The 22961-nt window shown below is 38.2% G+C and overlaps 1 protein-coding gene across 1 annotated transcript in view; it reads left to right on the plus strand.

Annotated features, from left to right (window-relative positions):
- Window positions 1–22961, plus strand: part of SPTLC3 (serine palmitoyltransferase long chain base subunit 3) — a 133630-nt gene that overhangs the window by 28717 nt on the left and 81952 nt on the right. Inside the window, exons 5-7 of the mRNA XM_029222292.1 lie at window positions 381–529; window positions 19900–20024; window positions 22480–22573. Of these exons, the coding sequence (XP_029078125.1) occupies window positions 381–529; window positions 19900–20024; window positions 22480–22573 (368 nt within the window). The remainder of the gene's footprint in view (window positions 1–380; window positions 530–19899; window positions 20025–22479; window positions 22574–22961) is intronic.

Genomic DNA, 22961 nt, shown 5'->3' on the forward strand with positions numbered 1-22961 from the left:
CCTTTTCAGCTTTATTGACAAATTGTACCCTCCTACTTCCTGCTGAGGGAGCCAGTGATGACCATGGCTCTTTCTGATTTAGAAAGTCCTTGCTGAAATTTAAACCAGAGCACAGGTGTCACGAAAGCAAGCACCCAAGACAAATCAGGGCTGAGTAATACTCCCTGGCCTGGAAACCTTTTCCCAATGCTCTGCCCAGGTTCATTATGAGGTGACTCTCCTCTAAGGACAAATCATTTTGTGGTGACAACAAGGCAAATCAAAAAGAAAAGATGTGACTTGGGCCAAACCCAAGGTCTCTTTGTGAGAGTCTTTTCTGGAGCACTAGGATGATATTAAATGAGAAAACCCTTTGTGTTCACCTGCCCTTCTCTCTGCAGGTTTACTGGAAGAATCATCAAAAATGTCATCAATATGGGTTCCTATAACTTCCTTGGCCTGGCAGCCAAGTACGATGAATCTATGAAAACAGTAAAGGATGTTTTAGAGACATATGGCCTGGGCGTGGGCAGCACCAGACATGAAATGGGTACGTATATTCACTATTTTGAAATTTTTTTCCAGTTGGGTCTCAGATTCCTTGTGGCTACTTCTCAAATCTAGATCATATCTAGACGGTGTGCCTCAAAATGCTGTTATAAAACACAAAAAGGAAAAGGTATATAACGGTCTTTTTGGAAATTTCAAACATTATGCTCTTACTAGGCAGTTTTTAAAGATTTTAATTCTCCAGAGTAAAAAAAAATTGTTCTTTCCTGACCACGTTATCTAAAAAAGCAGCTACAATGCCTCTTCCATCTGGTCCTTTTCTGGGTCTTTTCTTTTCCACTTTTCTTTTCTTTTTAACAGCTTTTTTGAGTTACAATTGCTATTCAAAGAAAACCATTGTACTTATTTAGTATATATAATTTAATGAGTTTGGACATATGCATATACCTGTGAAACCATCACCACAATCAAGGTGATAAACATATCCATTACCTCAGAAAGTGTCATATCGCCCTCCTTTTTATGGTAAGAATGCTTAAATGAGATCGATCCTTTTTTCTATTTTTTCCCCTAAATAAAATTTTATTTTATTTTTACTTATTCAAGTAAAGTTGACTTATAATATTATATTAGTTTCAGGGGAAACCCTAGTAATTCTGTATTTAGAGATCTACCCTTTTAACAAATGTTCAAGGGCACAGTACAGAATTGTTCCAGGAACTGTGTGAAAGGGCAGGTCTCTAGAACTTACTTGTCCTGTATCACAGAAGCTTCGTACCCATTGAACAACAACTTCTCCTTTGGATTTGGCTCTTTCTCCCACTTTTCTTAATGATGCCTATCACTTATCTTGCTTTTGTACTTGTATATTGCCTGTCTTTGCTCCTGCAACATAAGCTCCATGAAGGGAGGAATGGGTCTTATTGACTTGTGTTGAATGAATGAATGAATGAATGATGAATGAATGAATGGTAAAGATGAAACAGACTGCCTATTTATTTCTTTTTTAGCTGAAACATTTTTCTCTTAGAGGAGTAAGATCTTTGAGAAGGAAACTTCTGCTCCCCTCACTTCCAGGAGGATGAGCAGAGCAAGCTTGTTCCTGTGGCCTGCTTCGCTCTTCCTGGCCCACTCTCTCCTCCTATATTATCTCATGTGTTCCTCACAAAGCCCCATGTTGTGCGGGGCAGGACAGGTGGTGTTATTCCCATCTTCCAGAGGAGGAAACTGAGGACCACAGTGACTCAGTGATGTGCCTATAGTGGCCGATGACCCATCCTAACTCCCGGGGTTGCTCAGCTTTCCTACTAAGCAGTTTCCCAACCAGGATAATACAGGCAGAGCTCACTAGGTCAGTTTCAGGCCTAAGAATCAGAGGTAAATCTGCTAAAAATGGATTTACCATTCATGAAAAATGAGCCACATGCCTCTCTCAGATAACCCCTTGGCAGAAGGCCTTTAAAAGCATGTAATTATTCAGACCTGTGCAATAAACAGCCATTCAGATTGAACAAAATCACCTTCTTATCCACATAGCCAGTAAATACTTAACTAAAACTCCAGAGTGTATAAGTAGTTGCCCAGATTTCTTAGGAAAGACACGGTATCTTTATTTTGACTCATGAGGGCTGGAGAAATAAGCAGGGAGTGGAAGAAAGGTTCTACTCCTTTAGAAGAGCTGGGTCACACACAGGACCCTACTTGGAGGTGGGACCGAGACTGGAAGGACACACCGTCAAAAGAGACACGGAGGCAGCAACCTTTGGGGATGTTGCCTCTGGTGCTGGTGACACCAAATACAAGGGTTATTCATCAGGAAACACACTCCTGAAGATGAGGACCCCCAACTCACTGAGACAGAACAGTCCCCAGTCACAGCACCAGAAACTAAAGAGAGGCAGCCTGACACAGGCGATGGTTTGCTCCCAGTAAAGACAGATATGGAATAAGGGTCTCGATTCTGCAGACTCAACAAACCCAGAGAAACCAGGCAGAGACGAAGATCCCTGTTTAGACTGCCTACAGCCTACATGCTTTCTCCACCTACTCATCCTTCTGAATCACTGGGCTTTTAATATTTACTTGCTTCATTGTGAGCTCTCCAGCTCAAGCTCTAGGAAGATTTTAACAGCTTCCAAGGAAACAGTGAGACAGCAAGGTAGAAACCACCCACAGTAATTTTAGGCAAATAGAAGAACTGAAAACAAGAATATAAGCAGTCCAAAAATAAATGAATAAACAGGGTACATCTGAAAGTCTTCTGCAAGATAAATTGTAACCTGAACATAGCAGTCAAGAATTGGTAATATAGTTGTTTCTTTTTTAACATCTTTATTGGGGTATAATTGCTTTACAATGGTGTGTTAGTTTCTGCTGTATAGTTTTGAATGCCATTTACTTTAAGATATACAAGTAACTTTTGGAAAATGTATACTACATAGCCTTAAGAAAATATTTAACAGGGCCAATGGACTAACAGTGAAACTTTGGTAATATAGAGGCTTAAGATTTTTAGTAACCAAAATAGCTTCTTGAGGAACCCAAAGTAAATGTTTAGGGACGTTTAATCACTTAAAATACTTCCTAGAGCTTTCAAAAGTAGTTTCCAATGTTCCAGGGGGAAAAGAACACAGAAATCATATTCCAAAATAGGAAAATTCAATGAAAAAGAAATCAAGAGGAAACACATAAAATACAGTAAAAGGGACTTCCCTGACGGTCAAGTGGTTAAGACCCTGCCCTTCCGATGCAGGGTGGGTGAGGGTTCGATCCCTGATCAGAGAACTAAGATCCCACATGCTGCACAGCATGGCCACAAACAAAAAGTAACAAGTAAAAAATAAATAAATAAAAATAAAATATAGTAAAAGGATAAAAGATCACATATTTTATTTTTACCAAAAATATATAACTAGAACATATTTGCCTACTAGAAGCAAAGGACTGAGACTTGGCCAAAAACTAAACTCAATTATGTGCTGTAATCAAAAATAAATACAACTAAATTAAAGTTATTCCAAAGGATGAAAAGCAGAAAGATAGGTCCCAGCCAGGCACCTGGTTCCACCTCCCCATTGTAACCAACAACAAAACACCCTCAGTGCCCAAGAGGGAGGTCAATTCAGTGGAAGGAGCAGCAAAAAGTGCCCTAGAATAAGGTTGTTTGCCAAATCTACACCTGCAAATGTTAAAACTAGGCCCAAAATAGAACTGGAAATGACACATTTCCAGACAGATATGTACAGAATTTTAAGTGATATTTTAAGATGTAAAATGATGTGCTACTGTTTACTTTTCTGTACAACTAAAAGATAGCAGAATATGGAATTAGGGGAGGCTTTGACCCTCTTGTGGGTGGATTTAACATTTCACATGCTGATATGGGTGGGATGATTGTGCTTTTCATACATCCTAAATATGAGACAGAGTGAAATGGCAAATCGGAGTCATCATCAAGCATTTAAATATCTGACACATTTTAAATTCCTATCTTCTATACTCATGTTGGTTTTTGTTAGAATGCTCCCTGATCCGGGCTGTCTCCCTGAAACTGCATGCCTTATGTGACATCTTTGGTAATTACAACCTAGTTTTGTTTTGTTTTGTTTTGTTTTAATAATGTTGTTAATGTGTTGTGAAAGATTAGAAATTTTTGAGTTTAGGTGTGTGTGACATTACATTGTGAATTAGGGACCTCTGGAGTGAACAGCCTATCAAGTGTTGAAATTGGTACTCTTTAAGCTGGCTTGCCTTCAAATTTTTAGCTGCAAAGTCTGTAGATTAACTGTCTTAGCTGAAAAACGCTAGAATAACTACTATAATTTGTTTAGAAACAGATTCTAAAACTACATGGATGTTTAGATTTTTAGCACTAAGATTGAGAGTTGTGTAAAAATTGTTCATAATGTCTGAATAGTAACATCAAACAATCAGTAGTATCTTCAGGAATTCCCTGGTGGTCCAGTGGTTAGGACTCAGCGCTTTCACTGCCAAGACCCGAGTCTGATCCCTGGTCAGGGAACTAAGATCCCACAAGCTGCTTAGCCTGGCCTAAATAAATAAGTAAATAAAATGAAAAAAACAATCAGTAAAACTTCATTATGCAAGATATTCCTACATATGATCTTTGAGTTTCGTTACTGGAAAGAACTATTTAATTTTGCTGTATGTGGAAGGTGTTTGTTTGAATATATTGATTTAACAGTGGAAGACGTTCATGCAGCCACCCCTAACGCAAAGTCAATGCAGAATTGCTTGTTCTTCCTTCATATGAATTAAGCTTTAAGTGAAGAATAAACTGAAACTTTAAAGATAAATAAACAAACAACCTAAAGGTGTGGTGCAAATGCAAACAGAAAGGAAAGCAGAAGTTAAGCTTAGTGTATGAATTATTAAACATAAGGAGAGATTCACCTTATAAAAATTATGTGGAGAGCCCATAATGAAGATTGATGCAACTCCTATCGCCTCTGTGCATTAAGTAACACAGCAGAGACATATATGGCTCTTTATTTTTCTATACAAACTGGAAATTAGTAGGACAATGAATTATGGGAGGCTTCAAAAATCATATGGGTCAACTTAACATACTTGTTTAAAAACAAAAGTGAGAAAAATAAAAAGTGAGATAGTGATAGGAAACCCTAAAGTTCCTCCCAGTCCTTGAAAAATGAAGAAGACAAAAAAATAAGCAAATAAAGACACAGAAGACGTTAACAATGTAATTGTTGAGTTTAGTTTAATATTTATATATTGAATGCTGAACTTTAAAACATATTACCAGTAGACAATATCTTTTTAAATATTTATTGAATTTTCATATAAATTTACTATATATTATGCACAAAGAAAACCTCATTGAATTCCAAAAAGTGAAATCTACATAGGTCATGTTCTTGGACCACTGTGAAATAAAGCTAAAAATTAATACCAAAATTAGAAATGAACCCTTTTTAAAAATCACTTGAAACTTTTAAAGCTCTCTCATAAGTAACTCTTGAATCAACAGGGAAATGAAGTTACAGTTACATCATGTTTAGAAACTAACAATTATGAGAACACCATAGGATCCAACTAGTTGTGTACTCAGAGGAAAATGTGTATTCTTACTTTACTAAAGAAGTAAGATCAAAGCTAGTAAACTAACAACCAATGGAGTAAGGAATAAAAGGAAAGCAAAAGTATTACACTATTAAAGATATAAACAGGAACTTATAAATTAGAGAAGAGTAATTTCTATTGGGCTGAGGCACCTAAATTTTAATAAGTCACTAGAGGTGATTCTGATGACCAGCCAGAGTTGACAACCACTAAGCTAGCATAACCCTGATCCCAAAATTTGACAAATGAGCATTTAATAAAAGGAAAATTATAAGACAATATTACTTGGGAAGAAAATTATACAAGAAATTGACATTGCAAATTCAGCAGCATAGTCAAGTAACATGATACCATGATCAAGTAGTTCTATGCAGGGACTATAAGGATAGTGAGTTCAATAAGAAAATTTGTAACCTTGAAAGATCCAAGAAGGAAAACATATGATTATCTTGATAGATGTCACTAAAACATTTATAAAATTCAATATCCATTCCTTATAAAACTTTTAATAGAATAAAAATAAGAGATTCTTGAATGGAATAAAAAATATCTACTTCAAACAATGAGACTTGTACTACACTTTGTGATGAAACTTCTAGTTACTAGAAGCTTTCACTTTGAGTCAGGGAAAAGATGAAGATGTGTTTTTACCACCATTTTAATAACCTTTGGAAGTACTAAGCAATATAATTATTCATTTATATTTCACTCCTTACATCAATAAATATTTATTGAATAACTACCATGTGACAAAATAAGAAATATATGTGCAATAAAAGAAGAGGTGATCTAACCATTATTTGTAGATGATCTGGTTGTTCCTTTCTCTATTTTTTAAACCATGATCTGTGAGTAGTGAAGTGATCCTCAGAAGGGGCTGCTCTTGAGGCCACTGTAGAGATGAGGGGCTGCTGAGCAGGAGGGACAGAGTTTTAGTCCATTTTCTTCCATTTTACATATTAAACTATCAAGAATTTATTAGAAATAATAAACATTTAATAAAGAATTCAATAAAGAGCTACATTCAAAAACCACTAATTTTTTAAATTCAGAAAGTCTATAATCAACAATCAATAAGAGGATATACTGGGGAAAATAATATTATTAGTAAATATGAGGGAAAATGGCACAGACTTAGGGAATAAGCTTATTTTGAAAATGTTGGGTTTTGGGTTTTGTTTTTGTTTTTACATCTTTACTGGAGTATAATTGCTTTACAATGGTGTGTTAGTTTCTGCTTTATAACAAAGTGAATCAGTTATACATATACATATGTTCCCATATCTCTTCCCTCTTGTGTCTCCCTCCCTCCCACCCTCCCTATCCCACCCCTCTAGGTGGTCACAAAGCACCGAGCTGATCTCCCTGTGCTATGTGGCTGCTTCCCACTAGCTATCTATTTTATGTTTGGTAGTGTATATATGTCCATGCCACTCTCTCACTTTGTCACAGCTTACCCTTCCCCCTCCCCATATCCTCAAGTCCATTCTCTATAGATCTGTGTCTTTATTCCTGTCTTACCCCTAGGTTCTTCATGGCATATTTTTTCTTAAATTCCATATATATGTGTTAGCATATGGTATTTTTCTCTTTCTGACTTACTTCACTCTGTATGACAGACTCTAGGTCCATCCACCTCATTACAAAATGTTTAGAACCTATTTGAAGAAAACTAAGATTTTTATAAAAGACCTAAAATAATACTTGAAAGAAACAGAGAGAGACACCAATATCCTAGAAGGGAATGGCTCAGTATTACAAGTCGATCAAATCTTCCTTAAAATGAATACGTAAATTGAACACAATCCAGTGACATTAATAGACAAGATGGGTGGTGGGAGGTCTCAACCGAAAGTCTAGAGACAGTTTGTTCCACTCATCTGTATATAAAAAGAACAACATTTCAAATCAGCTAGAAGAGGATCAATTATATCACAATTAGTTTTGTGATAACTGGCTGATCACATAAGGAAATAAGCCAGATTCCTATCTCACGCATTGTATCTAGGTAAGTTACACTTAGGTAAATTGCAAATGCATTTGCAATTGCAATGCAAAAACAAAAGCAATCACCGCCAGAAATAACTATATAAATAAAATTGAAACTGAGTGAATGACTAAATGAATGAATGAATGAACAAATGAACAGAATAAAACTACTCAGACAATTCAAATACAAGATGCACTTGTGTGTGTTCCTTGGTAAAGGCCCTCCTAGAAATATCAGGCTACATCTCCCTTTATGTGAGCAATGCTTGTGTCTTAGTGCATTTGGGCTGATATAAGAAAATACCACAGACTGAGTGGCTTATAAACAACAGAAGTGTATTCCTCACCTTACTGGAGGCTGAAAGTCCAAGATCAGGGAGCTAGCATGGTCAAGCGGGGCCTCTTCTGTGTTACAGACCTCTCCTTGTATGTGTCCTCCCATGGCAGAAGGGGTGGGCTAGCTCTTTGGGCCTCTTTTGTAAGGGCACTAATCCTATTTATGAAGGCTCCATCCTCAAGACCTAATCACCTCCCCAAAACCCCACCTCCAAATGCCATCATTTAGGACATTAGGTTTTCAATACATGAATTTTGGGGGGACACAAACATTCAGACCACAGCAGCCTCTTCTCTAGCTTGTCACTTCTGATCACCCCTCCATTCTACAATCCATAATGACCTCCAGTCTTTCCAGCAAGACTCACCTCACCTGGCAAGATGCCCTCTTACATGGCAGGGATGCATTTTAAATGATGCTCAGGCTCACTCCTTGCAACATAGGCCACTCAGGTCCATGGAAAACAGGCACTCTCCCTGTTAGGAGAGACAGCTTGCTCCCAACCCAACCAGTAACCACAGCTGTTTGCCCTTCAGATTTCACAAGCCTGATTCAGACAGTAGTCTACTGTGTACTCACACTCGAGGGAACCAGAGAAAGCTCTCCCAGAAACATGGAGGGAAAAGATCCAACAAAATGAAAAATTTTAACTGCTGTACAAAACAAAACAAACAAACAAACAAAAACCAACACCAATGTCAACAAAGTTAAAAGTCAAAGAACAAAATTAGAAAAACTTATTCACATATATTTAACAAAATGTTAATATTCTTAACGTGTAAAGACGCTTACAAATCAAAAGGAAAAGAACATCCCAGTTTAAGAAGTGGGCCAAGATTTTGACAAAGTTCAAAACGGGCAAAACTACAGAGTAGGATAGTGTGATGTCCCTCAACCTTTTTTTTTTCATTATCACTTCCTCTCATGATACTTGAATACCACAGATACACTATATATTTGTTTATGTAGTACATGGATATCTCTGCTTTACACATAAATAGAGTAAGATATTCCCCCTCCAAAAACCAATTTTCACCTCTTTGAAAGCAATATCACCCCTGTTTAGAATGCGTACGTTACCTTTGGGGGAGGTGGATGGTGACCAAAGAGGGCAAAGCTGTTCATATTGTTTTTTTTTTTAACCTTGATACAGTTACGTGAGTTCACTGTATGAAACTTCATAGAGTTCCATATGTACAATTTGTTTCCCATTTTCTATGTATGTTCTAGTTTAAATGAAAGTTTTACTTTTAAAAGTAGATCCAGTACATAAATGGACAATTAAGAAAAATAAATAAATATAAATGGGCAATGAGCTTGTGGAAAATATTCTGCCCCTTAAATAATCAAAAAATTATTAAGACACAGAGTTACTATTTTCACCTAATTGGCAAAAGACAGAAAATAATATCCCAAAGTTTCAAAGGAATGAAGAAAAGGGCACCCTTATATACTATTGACAGAGTAAATTGCAGGGCAATTTGAAAATGTATCAACTGCAAGCCATTTAACTCAGCAATTCCATTTTGAGAAATTTTGCTTTGAAAATTTTGAGTAAGTATTCAATGATGTATGATCGAGAATAATCATTGCATTGTATTTGATAATAGAAAAATTGGGGAAATGAGGCATTTCCAGCAAGGAAAGTGATTGAATATACTTGGTAGATCTGTTTAACATAATATTATTTAGCCATACAAAGTTATAATGTAGCTGCTCAGCACCATGATTTAGAGCAAAGGCTCTGGGATGAGGCTGCTGGGATTCAAATCCTAGTCCTTACTTTTAACTAGCTAGGGCCTGAGATAAACTATTATATACGCCTTCCTAGTCTTCAATTTTCTCTTCTGTAAAATGGAAAATACATTGTTAATGAACTTATATACGAAACAAAAACAGACTCACAGACATAGAGAACAGACTTGTGGTTGCCAAGGGGGAGGGGAGGTGGGGGAGGGAAGGAGCAGGAGTTTGGGATTAGCAGATGCAAACTATTATATATAGAATGGATAAACAATAGGGTCTTACTGTATAGCACAGGGAACTATATTCAATAGCCTGTGATAAACCATAATGGAAAAGAATATGAAAAAGAATGTATATATATATGTATAACTGAATCATTTTGCTGTACAGCAGAAATTAACACAACATTGTAAATCAACTATACTTCAATAAAAAAAGAAAATACATTGTTAAGAGACTAAAACAAGAGCAGTATGTATATTATGAGTCCACTTTTTAAAATATATTTTACATGAATATCTGTATTGATAAAGATGGTTATATTTTATTGTGTAGTATTTTCTATTTTTTCCACAATGACCTCACATTTTTTGGTTTAATTATTTCCCTAAAAGTCACCAGGAGCCTAAGATGAGGGCACAGTCTTATGAAAATAGTTATAGTACTTCTAAGACATTACCACTGAATCAGACTGACCAGATTTTTTCAGTGTACTGGAGGGTTTCTGCTGCAGGTTATGTGGATTTTTTACCTTCAACCAGTGGTTTTCAAACTTTAGCTCACATTAGAATCACCTGCAGGGCTTGGAAAAACACAGATTGTTGGGCCCACCTACAGAGTTCCTGATGCAGTCAGTCTGGAATAGGACCCGAGATTTTGCACTTCTAACAAATTCCAAGGTGATATTGATGCTGCTGCTCTGGGGACCACACTTTGGGAACCACGGGAAACTATCTAGCATGGCTGACTTTCTTGACCAAATTTTCAAAGATTTTCCAAAATGCAATGGTCTTTCACCTTGTGTGGAATGAATACCACATATACCTGGGGGATGGAGCTTATAAATAAAAACTGGAAAGTAGGTAAGATACACCCAGAAATCAGTGAAGCAATTTGATTTTTATCTGAGTCTATTCTGACACACATTGCTGGTCCAGATTTCCATATTTAGGAAAGGATAAACTCAGGCAAACTAGAGAGAAGCTTTTGTTTCTGTTTGTTGATGGAAAGAATCAATAAACAATCTAATAGCAGGAATAGAAAAGAGTTTTTTCCAGCCAAACTGAGGACTATAGCCAGCCTGGGAGACACAAATTCAAGAAGCACTAGAATTGTATCCCTCCAGACTATGAAATGCGGGAGGCTTATAAAGGCAAAAACTGCAAGGTTCCAGTTAGTTACATGAGTTTTTATCAAGAATTAGAACTGGCAAGAGGTAAGCGTGTTTTTAAGTAAGGATTGATTGAGGTCTGAAATGGTTGCATAGTTACAAGGGCAGACCGTGAGACCATAAGTTTGCAGCTGGCCGCTCTTAGCTGATATTGTTTTGAGGATGGTTGGTGGTGTCCTTGAGTTTGATAAAGTTCAGAAAATTCAAGTCTCAGTGACGCGGGAACGTGTCTGAAACCACATCCACAATAGCTGCCTGGCTCCATTTTAGATGCCTGAACCACAGTTACTCCATTTTTTTTTTAATGCATTCTTTTTCTACATGGTTAAATCAGATGTACAATGCATGTTTGACAGGCCAGAGACAGATTGTTCTAGTTAGCATAAAGTTTGTTAAATCATGTATAAGCCAGAATGATTTCTCTATACCTCAATATGTAGAAATTTCTTCCTTCACTTTCTGCCCTCTTCTCTGCTTTTGGTCTACAAGGAAGTGTAGCTTCTTGGTCTTTCTTTCCCTAAGCACTGGATGGTTAAAAGTGGATGTCTAGTAACAGTACATTATCTAAATCTATATGCTCTGTAAGTGCTGCCACAGTTTCACCTAGAAACTGTTAGTCAGAAGTTCACTTCTAAGAAAACAAGCTCATGGGATGCCAGAAGACTAATTCTGTGCCAATGAAAGATCACTTCTATGTGGAGACATTTTTCCTTTGAGAAGGAAAGCCTTGTGCTTGATTCATCACATCAGGAAAACCTGATTAGTACGTCTACCTAAAAACTGCCTAGTTGAGAACCTTCTTTCAAATTATAGTTGCAATTTCAAGAAGTAGGCTTGAAATATTTTCATCTTAAAAACGTCAGAAAGAACACACTTAGGAACACTTAGGAATCAATGAAACTGGATATAATAGGATATTATTTTCCATTCTCAGGTTTCGGATGTGATTTTCATGTTAGTTATGTACAAATTTCCTGAAATTGCTATTTCTCAGTTGGAGAACATTGTTCTTAGCCGTTAGACAGTGTGTCTCCCTCTTTCTCTACCTGACAAGTTCTCTGCTACTGTTTCATTCAGAGTACTTAGACTCTTCTTGGGTTTCTTTCTCAAACCTTTGTACCTAGATTCCAGGAATGTGCAACCTTGCTGACCTAAATATTGAAGAAGGGGCCAGCCTCAATTTGCAAAATGTGTATCTTAAAACATATTTCAAATAAATACCAGCTTCAAATTCCTATGGAAATCGCGGTTTCTAAGAAATTGCTACCAAGTAGAGATCTTGCTTCCTTTTTTTAAAAAAGCAATTTTAATTAACAGGATTTTATGCAAATCAATGCTATAAATATGCTTTAAAGCAGTGGATTCAGTTAAATAGGCTATAAAGGTCTCCACCTCAATTAGTATTACCTTCTTAATTTACACAGCAAAACCTTTATTCATAGACAGTGCCAGCTCCTTTCAGACTAAATTGTTGTAAATTCTGATCAATGAGATTTCATTGCATTTCTCTCAAGCCTTTTTATTTTCCTTTAAGAATATTTGTAAAGGAAGGTGGACCCTCAGGGGAATAGTTTGGGAGGAGGAAAATGAAAGTGTATCTTGGTTTCTGAAAGCCTTTTGGCAATTTCCTGATACCTGTTATAATTTTGACAAGGTAATTGCCCTTCTCTTGAGAGTGATAGAAATTACAGCACAGCCAAATTTCAACTAGCAGAGATATTTCTGCAAGTGAAGAATGTGGCCCTGTAGGTTCAACAAAGCCAAGCAAACATAACAACTTAACAAGGTATGCCAGTGATTTTACATAAGTATAATACTTGCCAGCAGGGTAACACCTGGGATGATCGAAAAACGTTGAAACTCACGGACTTCCAGAATACGTAGATCATCTACCACTTCCCTTCACCTAGAAAAAAACCATAAGATACATGAAGACTAGAGATTTTTTTTTTTTTTTTTTTTTTGCGGTACGCGGGCCTCTCGCTGTTGTGGCCTCTCCCTTTGCGGAGCACAGGCTCCGGACACACAGGCTCAGCGGCCATGGCTCACGGGTCCAGTCGCTCCGCGGCATGTGGGATCCTCCCGGACCGGGGCACGAACCCGTGTCCCCTGCATCGGCAGGCGGACTCTCAACCACTGCGACCCGGGAAGCCCTCCTTTACTTCATTTAGACTAAAAATCCTGTTACATCCAAATATACTAAGGATATAGATTAACTTTCATAGACATCAGTACCTGTGTATATCCTTTAACCACTGGTAATATCAAACGATAATTAGTTTCAAGGCTGCCAAGAACAAAGAGCTTTATTTTGTGTCTTAAGAGTTGTAATTCAGAAAACGCAGATTCGGGTAAAACCGAAAGAGTGGGGAACTTCCTTCGTGGCGCAGTGGTTAAGAATCTGCCTGCCAACGCAGGAGACACAGGTTCGATCCCTGGTCAGGGAAGATACCACATGCCGTGGAGCAACAAAGCCCGTGCGCCACAACTACTGAGTCTGCGCTCTAGAGCCCACAAGCCACAACTACTGAGCCAGCGCAGCCCAATAACTGAGACCCATGCACCCTAGAGCCCGCGCTCCGCAGCAAGAGAAGCCACCGCAATGAGAAGCCTCCGCACCACAACAAAGAGTAGCCCCAGCTCGCCGCAACTACAGAAGCATGCAGCAATGAAGACCCAACGCAGCCAAAATAAAAACCAACCCAGAAGAGTGTTCTGAGGAAAGGAAAGAGTCATCTCTCTAGAGTCACACATGCTGAATCTGAACCTTGGCTCTAGACTTACTAACTGCATGACCTTGGGCAAGTGAACTAAACTCTCAGGCTTTGGTGTCCTTATCTATAAAAGGAGATAACAGCAGTACCAACTTCAAAAATTTGTATGACAATTAATTGAGATAAAGCTTGAAATGTTTCAGCAGGGTAGCTTGTCACATTGTTAAGTAGGTGGCCTGCACTTATTAGCTTTATCTCCTTTGGGTAAGTGGCTTCACTTCTGCATCTATTTTATTTCCTCACTGATAAGGACCAGGATGCCTATATTATAGAGTGTGTGGAGGTGTAATGATTAAATAACCATATACATAAGTGGACCCTCATTATAAGTTGCTTCATTCCCCCTCCTTCTTCTATCTTTGTTTCCAGAGGTGGGTTTTTTGTACTTGAACATTTGTTACTTTTTTTTTGGCTGTATTGGGTCTTCATTTCTGTGCGAGGGCTTTCTCTAGTTGTGGCAAGCAGGGGCCACTCTTCATCGCAGTGCGCAGTCCTCTCACTATTGCAGCCTCTCTTGCTGCGGAGCACAGGCTCCAGACACGCAGGCTCAGTAGTTGTGGCTCACAGGCCTGGTTGCTCCGCGGCATGTGGGATCTTCCCAGACCAGGGCTCGAACCCGTGTCCCCTGCATTAGCAGGCAGATTCTCAACCACTGTGCCACCAGGGAAGCCCCAGAGGTGGGTTTTTAAAGTGAGAGAATCAAACGTGAATTAGCTCTGTACAGTAGATAATAGTATTATATCAATGATAATAGTACTGGTGTTACATAAGAGAGTGCCCTGTTTCTAGGAAATACAGAGTGAAATATTTAAGAGAAGAGGGGGCATCACGATCGCAATTTATTAAACAGTTCAGCAAAAAATTTCATATAATTGTATATATTATATATAATTATATACACACACACATATATATATATATATACACACACATAGAGAGACAGAGAATGATATTTAATGAAATGTACTAAAATGATAACATATGGGGAATCTGGATGAAAAGTATTTGGGGATTCTTGGTACTATTATTGAAACTTTTTAGTAGGTCAAAAATTACATCAAAACAAAATGTTAAAGAAAAAAAAGAAGGGTGAAACATGACTCTATTGAGTATGTGGTCAGAGATGAGGTAGAGGATATCATTTGGTCCACTTCAAAATTCTTCTCTTATCAAGATGATTTGTGACAGGAAAGCTTATCATAATTACATATCCACGCCTCAAGGTTTTTGTTTGCATCGGATTCTAATTATCTATTAACGTTTTAACCTGCCAAGAGATGGCAAGTGGTTTGCTAAAAATAAAGGCCAGGGAAGTTGGGCAGATAAAAATTGTTTCTGCTGTTTTACTGAACTTCATCAGGATGGGTGGTCTCTTGACCCAGCAGTGGTGGCCTCTCCTCAGTGTGTTCTAGACCCATTTCAGACAACCCATCTGGCTTCAAGACTTTTCTCTGAATGTTTCACAGGAAAACAAAGGTACTCAAGAGGCTTAGTAGCTCTGTAACCCCTACCAGACTGTACACAAGCGGAATAAGCAGAAGAACAGGGTATTCTAAGTGCTTTGGGGTGAAGAGCTGAAAGGTGGACTCCTTTAGGCAGAAGGGTTGATGCTGATTTTAATGCAGGAATCACCAGTTCAAGCAAAGTGGCTCAGAAGTGGGCTGAGAGCCATAGCACAGTAGGAACAGCCAGATGAGATGGCTGGCATGTTGCCACAATAAACGACCACCTACTCCTAGGTCACATCTCAGGAACAATCAACAAACAGGATATTCTGGACGAAAAGAGACTACTGTCACAGTTTGGAAATTAGTCTTCACATGTGCTACACAGGAAGAATAGGTGGTTGTGAAACAGGCTTGTTAATAACACCTACATCCTTTACTATTAATCAGTGTCAATATGAAGGCCGATATCATTAAAAAGTCAGCTGAAATGTAGAGTTCATAAACATAATATTGCTACTTTTTCCTGAGTCTGATTTTTATTGATTTGACTGATGGTGGCATACCCTGTGCTTGGCATGTGAAAATACTGCTGAGAGATCTGGCAAGAGGATACACCCAGCTTGTATTTATTCTTTTATTCACAAAGCAGATTTTCAGTACCCACTGGATAAATAAACCTTCAGGATAAGAACAAGTGTCAATATATGCACAACACTGAAATTTGGAGATCCATTCTCACCAGCCTATATGTGACTTTCAGAGACTAAAGAAAAAAACAAAAGTCACAGAGAAATAAAGATTATTGTGGATATATTTGTACCTTCAGTTAGAACTATAGCTCTGCTTTCTTGAGATTTAAAAAAAAGGCCCACAGTTATATGTCAGCAACAAAATGTTGAATATGATTTCTAGAATTCCTCAAGTACTCAGACCACCAAGGGCAAACTTGACAGGACTCAGGCATCTCCATTCAATCAGGGTATGGCTTGAATGTTGGTGGAAACAAGCTAGTTAAGTTTCTAGTGACAGTTTTGTTTCCCCAAGGTCCTCCTACATTTTCATTTCCTTTTTCTTCCTTTTTAATATTTTTTATTGAAGTATAGTTGATTTACAACGTTGTGTTAATTTCTGCTGTACAGCAAAGTGATTCAATTATACATATTTTTTCAGTTTTGATATTTTTTATTGAAGTATAGTTGATTTACAATGTTGTGTTAATTCCTACATTTTTATTTCTTGAATTTGAGGAACAGGAGGCAGAAAGCAGCAGTCCATTAATATGAAAGAGACATATTATCTATTCTTCCTTAAAAACCCCACCCCATCCCAGACCAGCCCAGTCTAACGTTGCAAGACATGGCTTCTTAGAGTAGAAAATGTCCAGCCATCCTGGGAATCTCTCAGATCTGTTGATGAAATCTGAGCTATGAACACTAAACAGAGAAACTCCATGATCATGGGGTTTGGAAGTGGGAACTATTCTTTTTTACAAATTGAAGGTAAGCCCCTAGATGCAAAACCACTGATAACTCGTAACCCAGCTGTGAGACATCCATTTGTAGAAACTGATATATTTGAAAATTACTTTACTAACCACCTGACCACTGGAAATCCAGAAGAAGGCTGGTTTCTGGAGACCTAATCTGGTCACCTGCCTTCCCCGCCTTCTCCCTCTCCTTAAGTCAAGATAATGAAAAAGACCTCATAGAGGGGATTCCTCAGGCTGTTCTTAGACACACCCATGTCTAATTAGTTGGTTGGCTGTTTAATCATTTACAAGACATCCTGTATTATCCTGAGGACTTTTAGTGATGTAACTGTTATAGATAAGGCCTTGGAATGGCAGATTTGGGGAAGATGTTGGTGGAGGAAGACATCACTCAGATTCATCGTGAACATCTACTCATGCACTTCTGGGTGACTGGGCCAGGACAGAGTTGTCCCCTGACATCTGAGCAGGAAAGGCTCAGGGGGAAAGTTACCAAGTTAACAAAGTTTGGGCACCCTCCATCCTTGCTGGAGACCTTCTTCAAGTATCCGTGTTTCCAAGCTGGTGCTCACTGCCTGGTCACCTTGTTGCTCTGGCATCGCATGACTTCCTGACCTTTTGCCCTGTGCCATCCCCTCCTCTAGCCTCAGTCTTGGCCTCCTTCTCCATCAAAAGACAGAATGCAACTCAGCCAGCACCTACTACGTGTCAGTACTGCGATAGGAGTGCCAGTGTCTGCACTCCGAGGGCTCTTTCTGTAATAAAGAAGATGGCCCCATGAACAGCCCCAGTGAAACTTACTAAGTGCTGTAATCATTATGTGATGGGGCTCATCTGACCTCAGAGGAGAAAATGACCAAGTTTGCCTGGGGAAGCTGAGACTGCATCCGAGAAAAGAGGCCGTGTTAGGTGGATCTCAAAGAGTGACTAGGAGCGGCCAGAAGACCATTCTAGGTGGAGGAAAGACCACTCGCAAGGTCAAAGATGCCTAAAACAGCACCTCTCCCAATCTCTCCAGAAACTGCCGGGAGGGGCAGCCAGAGGCCACCCAGCTGTTTAGTGGAAGAGCTGCGGTCAGAACCAGCTCTCCTCACGGCCAGGCCGGTGGACTTTTCACTACCTGTTCTTGGAGGTGTTCTCTTTGGAATGCAGCCTCTACTGGGTAAAAACAAATCTGACAAAAGATTATGTGTCCACGTTTTATCTTTAAATTTCAGTTTCTCTTTTCACACTATAGTGTATCTTGGATAATAAAGTTTTAAATTACAATTTAAATTTCTAACTATTCCCCACCCCCAAATCTTGAGTACAATTGACTCTGCTAGAATGTTTGTTTTACTATGTTTTCTGACAGTTTGGAGCATAAATGAATTCTGATTTGAGAAAAAGGCCACCAGCCAGCAGCGTGAGAAGAGGGGAAGGGCAAAGATGGGCCATCTCAAGTTCTCTTTTATGTTAAATGCAAAATAAAACTTCAATAACCATGCAATGCCTTCTAAAGTTCAACTCCTCACCATTTTAGCTCAATAAGCAAGCTAATTTACCAATTTAAATAAAATTCTGATATCCCGCTTTGTAGTAATATATGTTAATCTTTAGATTAATAGAAGCTTGTTTATAATAGTCCTGAATATGCTAACAACATTCCTCTAACTTAAATCTGAGTTAAATCTGCATATGGATGGATGCAAATTCCTGTCCACCGGTACATTTTTTCTATTCTGTTAAGTGTATCATCTAGACCAATAAAAATATAATGCAAGACACGTGTAATTTAAAATGTTCTAGTAGCCACATTTTAAAAAGTTTTAAAAAATCAGGTAAACAATTTCATAATACATTTTATGTGATCCAATATATCCCAAGTATTGTCATTTAAACATGTAATCAATAAGTGAAATATTAATGAACTATACTATATTATTTTTATTGTTTTTGTTCTCTCTTCAAAAAATGGTGGGTATTTTACCCTTACAGTACATGTCAATTCAGACACCAAATTTTCACTGGTTAAAGTGAAATAAGTGGGAAATAATCCTACCAAAACAGTAAAGTTGTGTTTAGTGGAAAAAAATAACTAAAATTAAACAAAATTTAAAACTCAGTTCCTCTATTGCACTAACCATATGTAGTTGGTGCCTACCATATTGGACAGTATAGATCTAGAAGTTAGAGTGATGGCAAACAAGACTATGGGAAGCATTAGTATTTACTCTCAGTAAGGCATGAGGGATTATTTATAAGAAGGGGTCAGAGAGTAAGCATTTAAAGGTAGTAGAGTCTTAAAAATATCAACTTTGGGGTTAGACTTGAGTATCTCTGTTGCTTTTTATCTGTGACCTCTTCCCACTTCAGTTTTCTTATCTGTAAAGTAATAATACCTGCATTATTGGGCCCTTAAAATTAAATGAGATAACCTAAATCGTGGGCTTTGAAATCTAGCACATTCCAAAGGTTCAATAAGCATTATAGCTCAATGCACGTATGGAAGTCATGAGCTCTGTTTGCATTTGAGTGTCGGGAACCCTCTGAGGGAGTTCGAATTTAATTAATTATTCGTGGGATGTAAGGTGGAAAGAAAGAGGAACTGTGGTATTTTTTATAAATTTTATTGCATTATAAATTATATATATAGAAAAGTGCACCAATCGTAAGTATAAAATGGATTTTCACAAAGCAAACATACCCACATAACCAGCACCCAGATCTAGAAACAAAACAGAGCATCTCAAAGTTCTCTCCACGCTCTCAACAAAAGAAACCACTTTCCTGACTTCTAACACTACAGGTTAGTTTTGTCTGTTTGTAAATTTCATATAAATGGATTCATACAGTATGAGTGTATACATGTCTGACTTTTTTCTCTCGACCACATATTTGTGAGATTTTCCATGTTGTTGTGTGGGACATTAGTTTGTTTTTTCTCACTGATGTGTTGAATTCTACTATATATGTATTGATCCATTCTACAGTGTGTGGTTATTTGGGTTGTTTCTAGATTCGGCCTATGGCAAATAGACCTGCTATGTGCACTCCTGTATGTGTCTTTTGGTAATGGGTAAGCACTGGAATTTGAGTTTTCAATCTTGGACTTGTTGAGAACAGGAGATTCACCCATCCTATCATTTCATGAGCAGGAACCTTGGATAAACATAAAGAGTTGGAGGACCTTGTAGCTAAGTTCCTGAATGTAGAAGCTGCTATGGTCTTTGGGATGGGATTTGCAACGAACTCAATGAATATCCCTGCACTCGTTGGAAAGGTGAGAATTTGTTAACATAATTGTCTTCTGCTGTGTTATTCCTAAGACAGCTGTGAGCAGGTCCTTTGTTAGACGTATGACTGAGAAGTTTCTTTTCTTAGGCTTGGATCTTCAGCTTTTTGAATACATGTACTGTTACCGACCAGGATGCCTGGCCTCCTTAACTGATAGAAATTGATAAGAGGCTAGACAAGAGATTCAGGCAAGGCTTTATTGGGGCCCCTGCTGCAGCAGCGGGGGAGCTCACCCCCAAGGAGGGGGGCGAGCTAGTTCCTCATATGGGGTGAGGGTAGGGGCAGGTCCCAGCGTAAGGCCAGAGGGGTGGCTTAGGAGGTTTGCCCACCGCTTTGGTGGTGTTGTGAGCAAGAGGCATATGCGGTACCCTGCTTTTGCTTCCGGCTCTTCAGAAGTGGCAGTTGGGTTTTTTGGTCTTTTTGAATCTTGTTGTCCATAATTTGCCCCAACTGCACAAGCACACAGTTAATTTTAGTCCCATATAGTTTATTTATATTTTGTTGCACAAGGAGATGAAGAGGTTTGTCCAGGTGCAAGCATTGCAGCAAAGGGTCCCGGGTCCCAGGTCCCAGCCTGTCTAAGTACCAGCTGAGTCCAGCAAATCTCTTCATCATGATATCTGGTTATAGAATTGCAGCCCTAGATGGGAGTCAAGCTTCCTCTTCAGTGACAGTTTTACAAAATCAATTAAATTTTTAGGCCCCCGAGTCACCATGTTCAGCATAACAAATGCTTATTAAGCATTTATTTTAACAAAACGTTTTTCTTGTGTTATTTGTCCCTTTATTCATTCAATAAGTCACTTATTGAGAATCTACTGTGTTCTCATATAAGGCAAGTTGCAGCGTATACAGAGATGAACAAGACCTTTGCCCTGTAAATTCATGTAGTTTCTAATGGCAGTAATAACACACCAAGTAACAGAATAAATACCACAGAAAAGGGGTGCCCATAAATGAGGAAGGACAAAAGAGTTGTCCCCTAACTCTTCTCGAGAAAGGCTGAGATGCTTGTGCAAAGTAGGTGACATGAGAACAGAATCTGTTACTTATCTGTTTAGATAAGTAAGTTATTTTCTTAAGACAAGGAAAAGTGAGCAGCATGTGTGAAGCGCTGAGGTTTGGAAGAATTAGAACATAGGAGAGTGGATGAAGAAGAGACCAGAGGTGAAGGCAGTTACCAAATTGTAAAGAGCCTTATAGTGTAAATCGTGCTAGAGTGTTGGGAATTCTCCTGGAGAAAAATGAAGAGTTGGTTTTTTCATTTTAAGTAAGCAAGTGCCATAATCAGATTTATGTTTTTAAAAATCTGACTCATGACAACTAATATAATGCAGTATATGATCTTTGATTGGATTCTGCATTGAAAAAAATAGGAAAGGAAACATCTGTAAAAGGCATCAAGACATTTTTAGGACAGTTGGAAAAATTTGAATTTGAACTGTATATTAGATGATAGCATTGTATTAATGTTTATTTCAAAGGTGTGATAATTGCATTGTGGTCGTGTAGGAGAATGTCCTTTTTCCTAGTAGACACGTGCTAAAGAATTTCAGGGTGAGGTATCATGAGGTTTACAAGTAACTCTCAAATGTCCACCAAAAAAAATTATAAATACACACACAATGTCTGGGGTATGGAGATGTGAGAATTTTGCTGGCTTTGGCCTCAAAAACTTAAAAGTGTATCATGTGTGAGATTTCTAAAATATAAGATTCTGGGTGGCCATAAAATAAAGGTCTTTATTTTTAATTTTTTTGCGTGTCTCTGCATTTTGAGTCTACTTGAGCAATTTCATAATTTAGAAATCTTTAAATTAATAAAGAAAAATAATTTTACAAACAGTAACTTATATAAGCAGTAAATTAGAGTGACCTTCTCTCCTTGCCTCAGACTGAATTGCCATCCATACTTTTCCAGATGCAAAGTTTTTAACTGTAAAGCAGTGATGCCTCTGTCTACATGGATGTTAATATAGTAGGGAATGAGAATCAGAAAACAAGAGCTTGAAATGTTTTGCAGAAATTATCCCTGCCTTCCAGTAAGAGTGCCCCGAAACCATTCCAAATAATCCAGCATGGGATTGAAAAGCCTCAGCAAATCCACAACCCACCCAAAATCATGTTAGTTTTCCTGCCAACCATCAATCCTTTAGACTCTACCCGGTGCTTAACCAAGATCTTGGATGACCTCCTCTGCTGAAAACTATCTGCAAATGTTTCAAAAAGGTGCTAACCCTTAACAGATCCCCAGCTCCATCAGCAAATTGCTCTAGAGGATTTTATCCACGAAGACACCAGTTTAAACTCTTGGACTTTTAAAATTAAAGAGGGTTTTGGAGAATCTGTGTTATAGATCTTAAAGTGAGTTCCTGTTCCCACATGTTGTTTTCCCTTCATTTTATTTATTGGCCTATGTTTCATGTGCTTGTTTTCTACCAGGGATGCCTCATTTTAAGCGATGAGTTAAACCATGCATCTCTTGTGCTTGGGGCCCGACTCTCGGGTGCAACCATAAGGATCTTCAAACACAACAGTGAGTATCAGTGTTTTTATCCAATAGATACCTCTTGCTTCTAGACAAAAGTAAAGATTATTGATGGGGCTTAGTCCTTGCTCTTCGACCTGGGAGCTTAGCTAATGAAACACAGTCATGTTTATACTCACTACTGGCTTGTTAACCTCTGGTGACCTGGAACAAATGGTTGAACTGCATTAAACACCCAGATTGCTAAGTGTAACCCAAACACATTAGTGTCTCTGTCATTAGTGATCTTCCAGCGCGGCCTCTGAAGCCATGACTGAGCTCTTAGACTGCACGTAATTATCAGAAGTGTGATAATGCCTCCTCTTTTGTAACTCTGCCTTGAGAAAGTTTAAAGAATTAAGTTTTTTTTTAATTTATTTTTTCATTGAAGCACAGT

This window comes from Monodon monoceros, unplaced genomic scaffold (genome assembly GCF_005190385.1).
Source record: "Monodon monoceros isolate NGI ecotype Baffin Bay Population unplaced genomic scaffold, NGI_Narwhal_1 Super_Scaffold_13, whole genome shotgun sequence".
NCBI classification, from domain to species: domain Eukaryota; kingdom Metazoa; phylum Chordata; class Mammalia; order Artiodactyla; family Monodontidae; genus Monodon; species Monodon monoceros.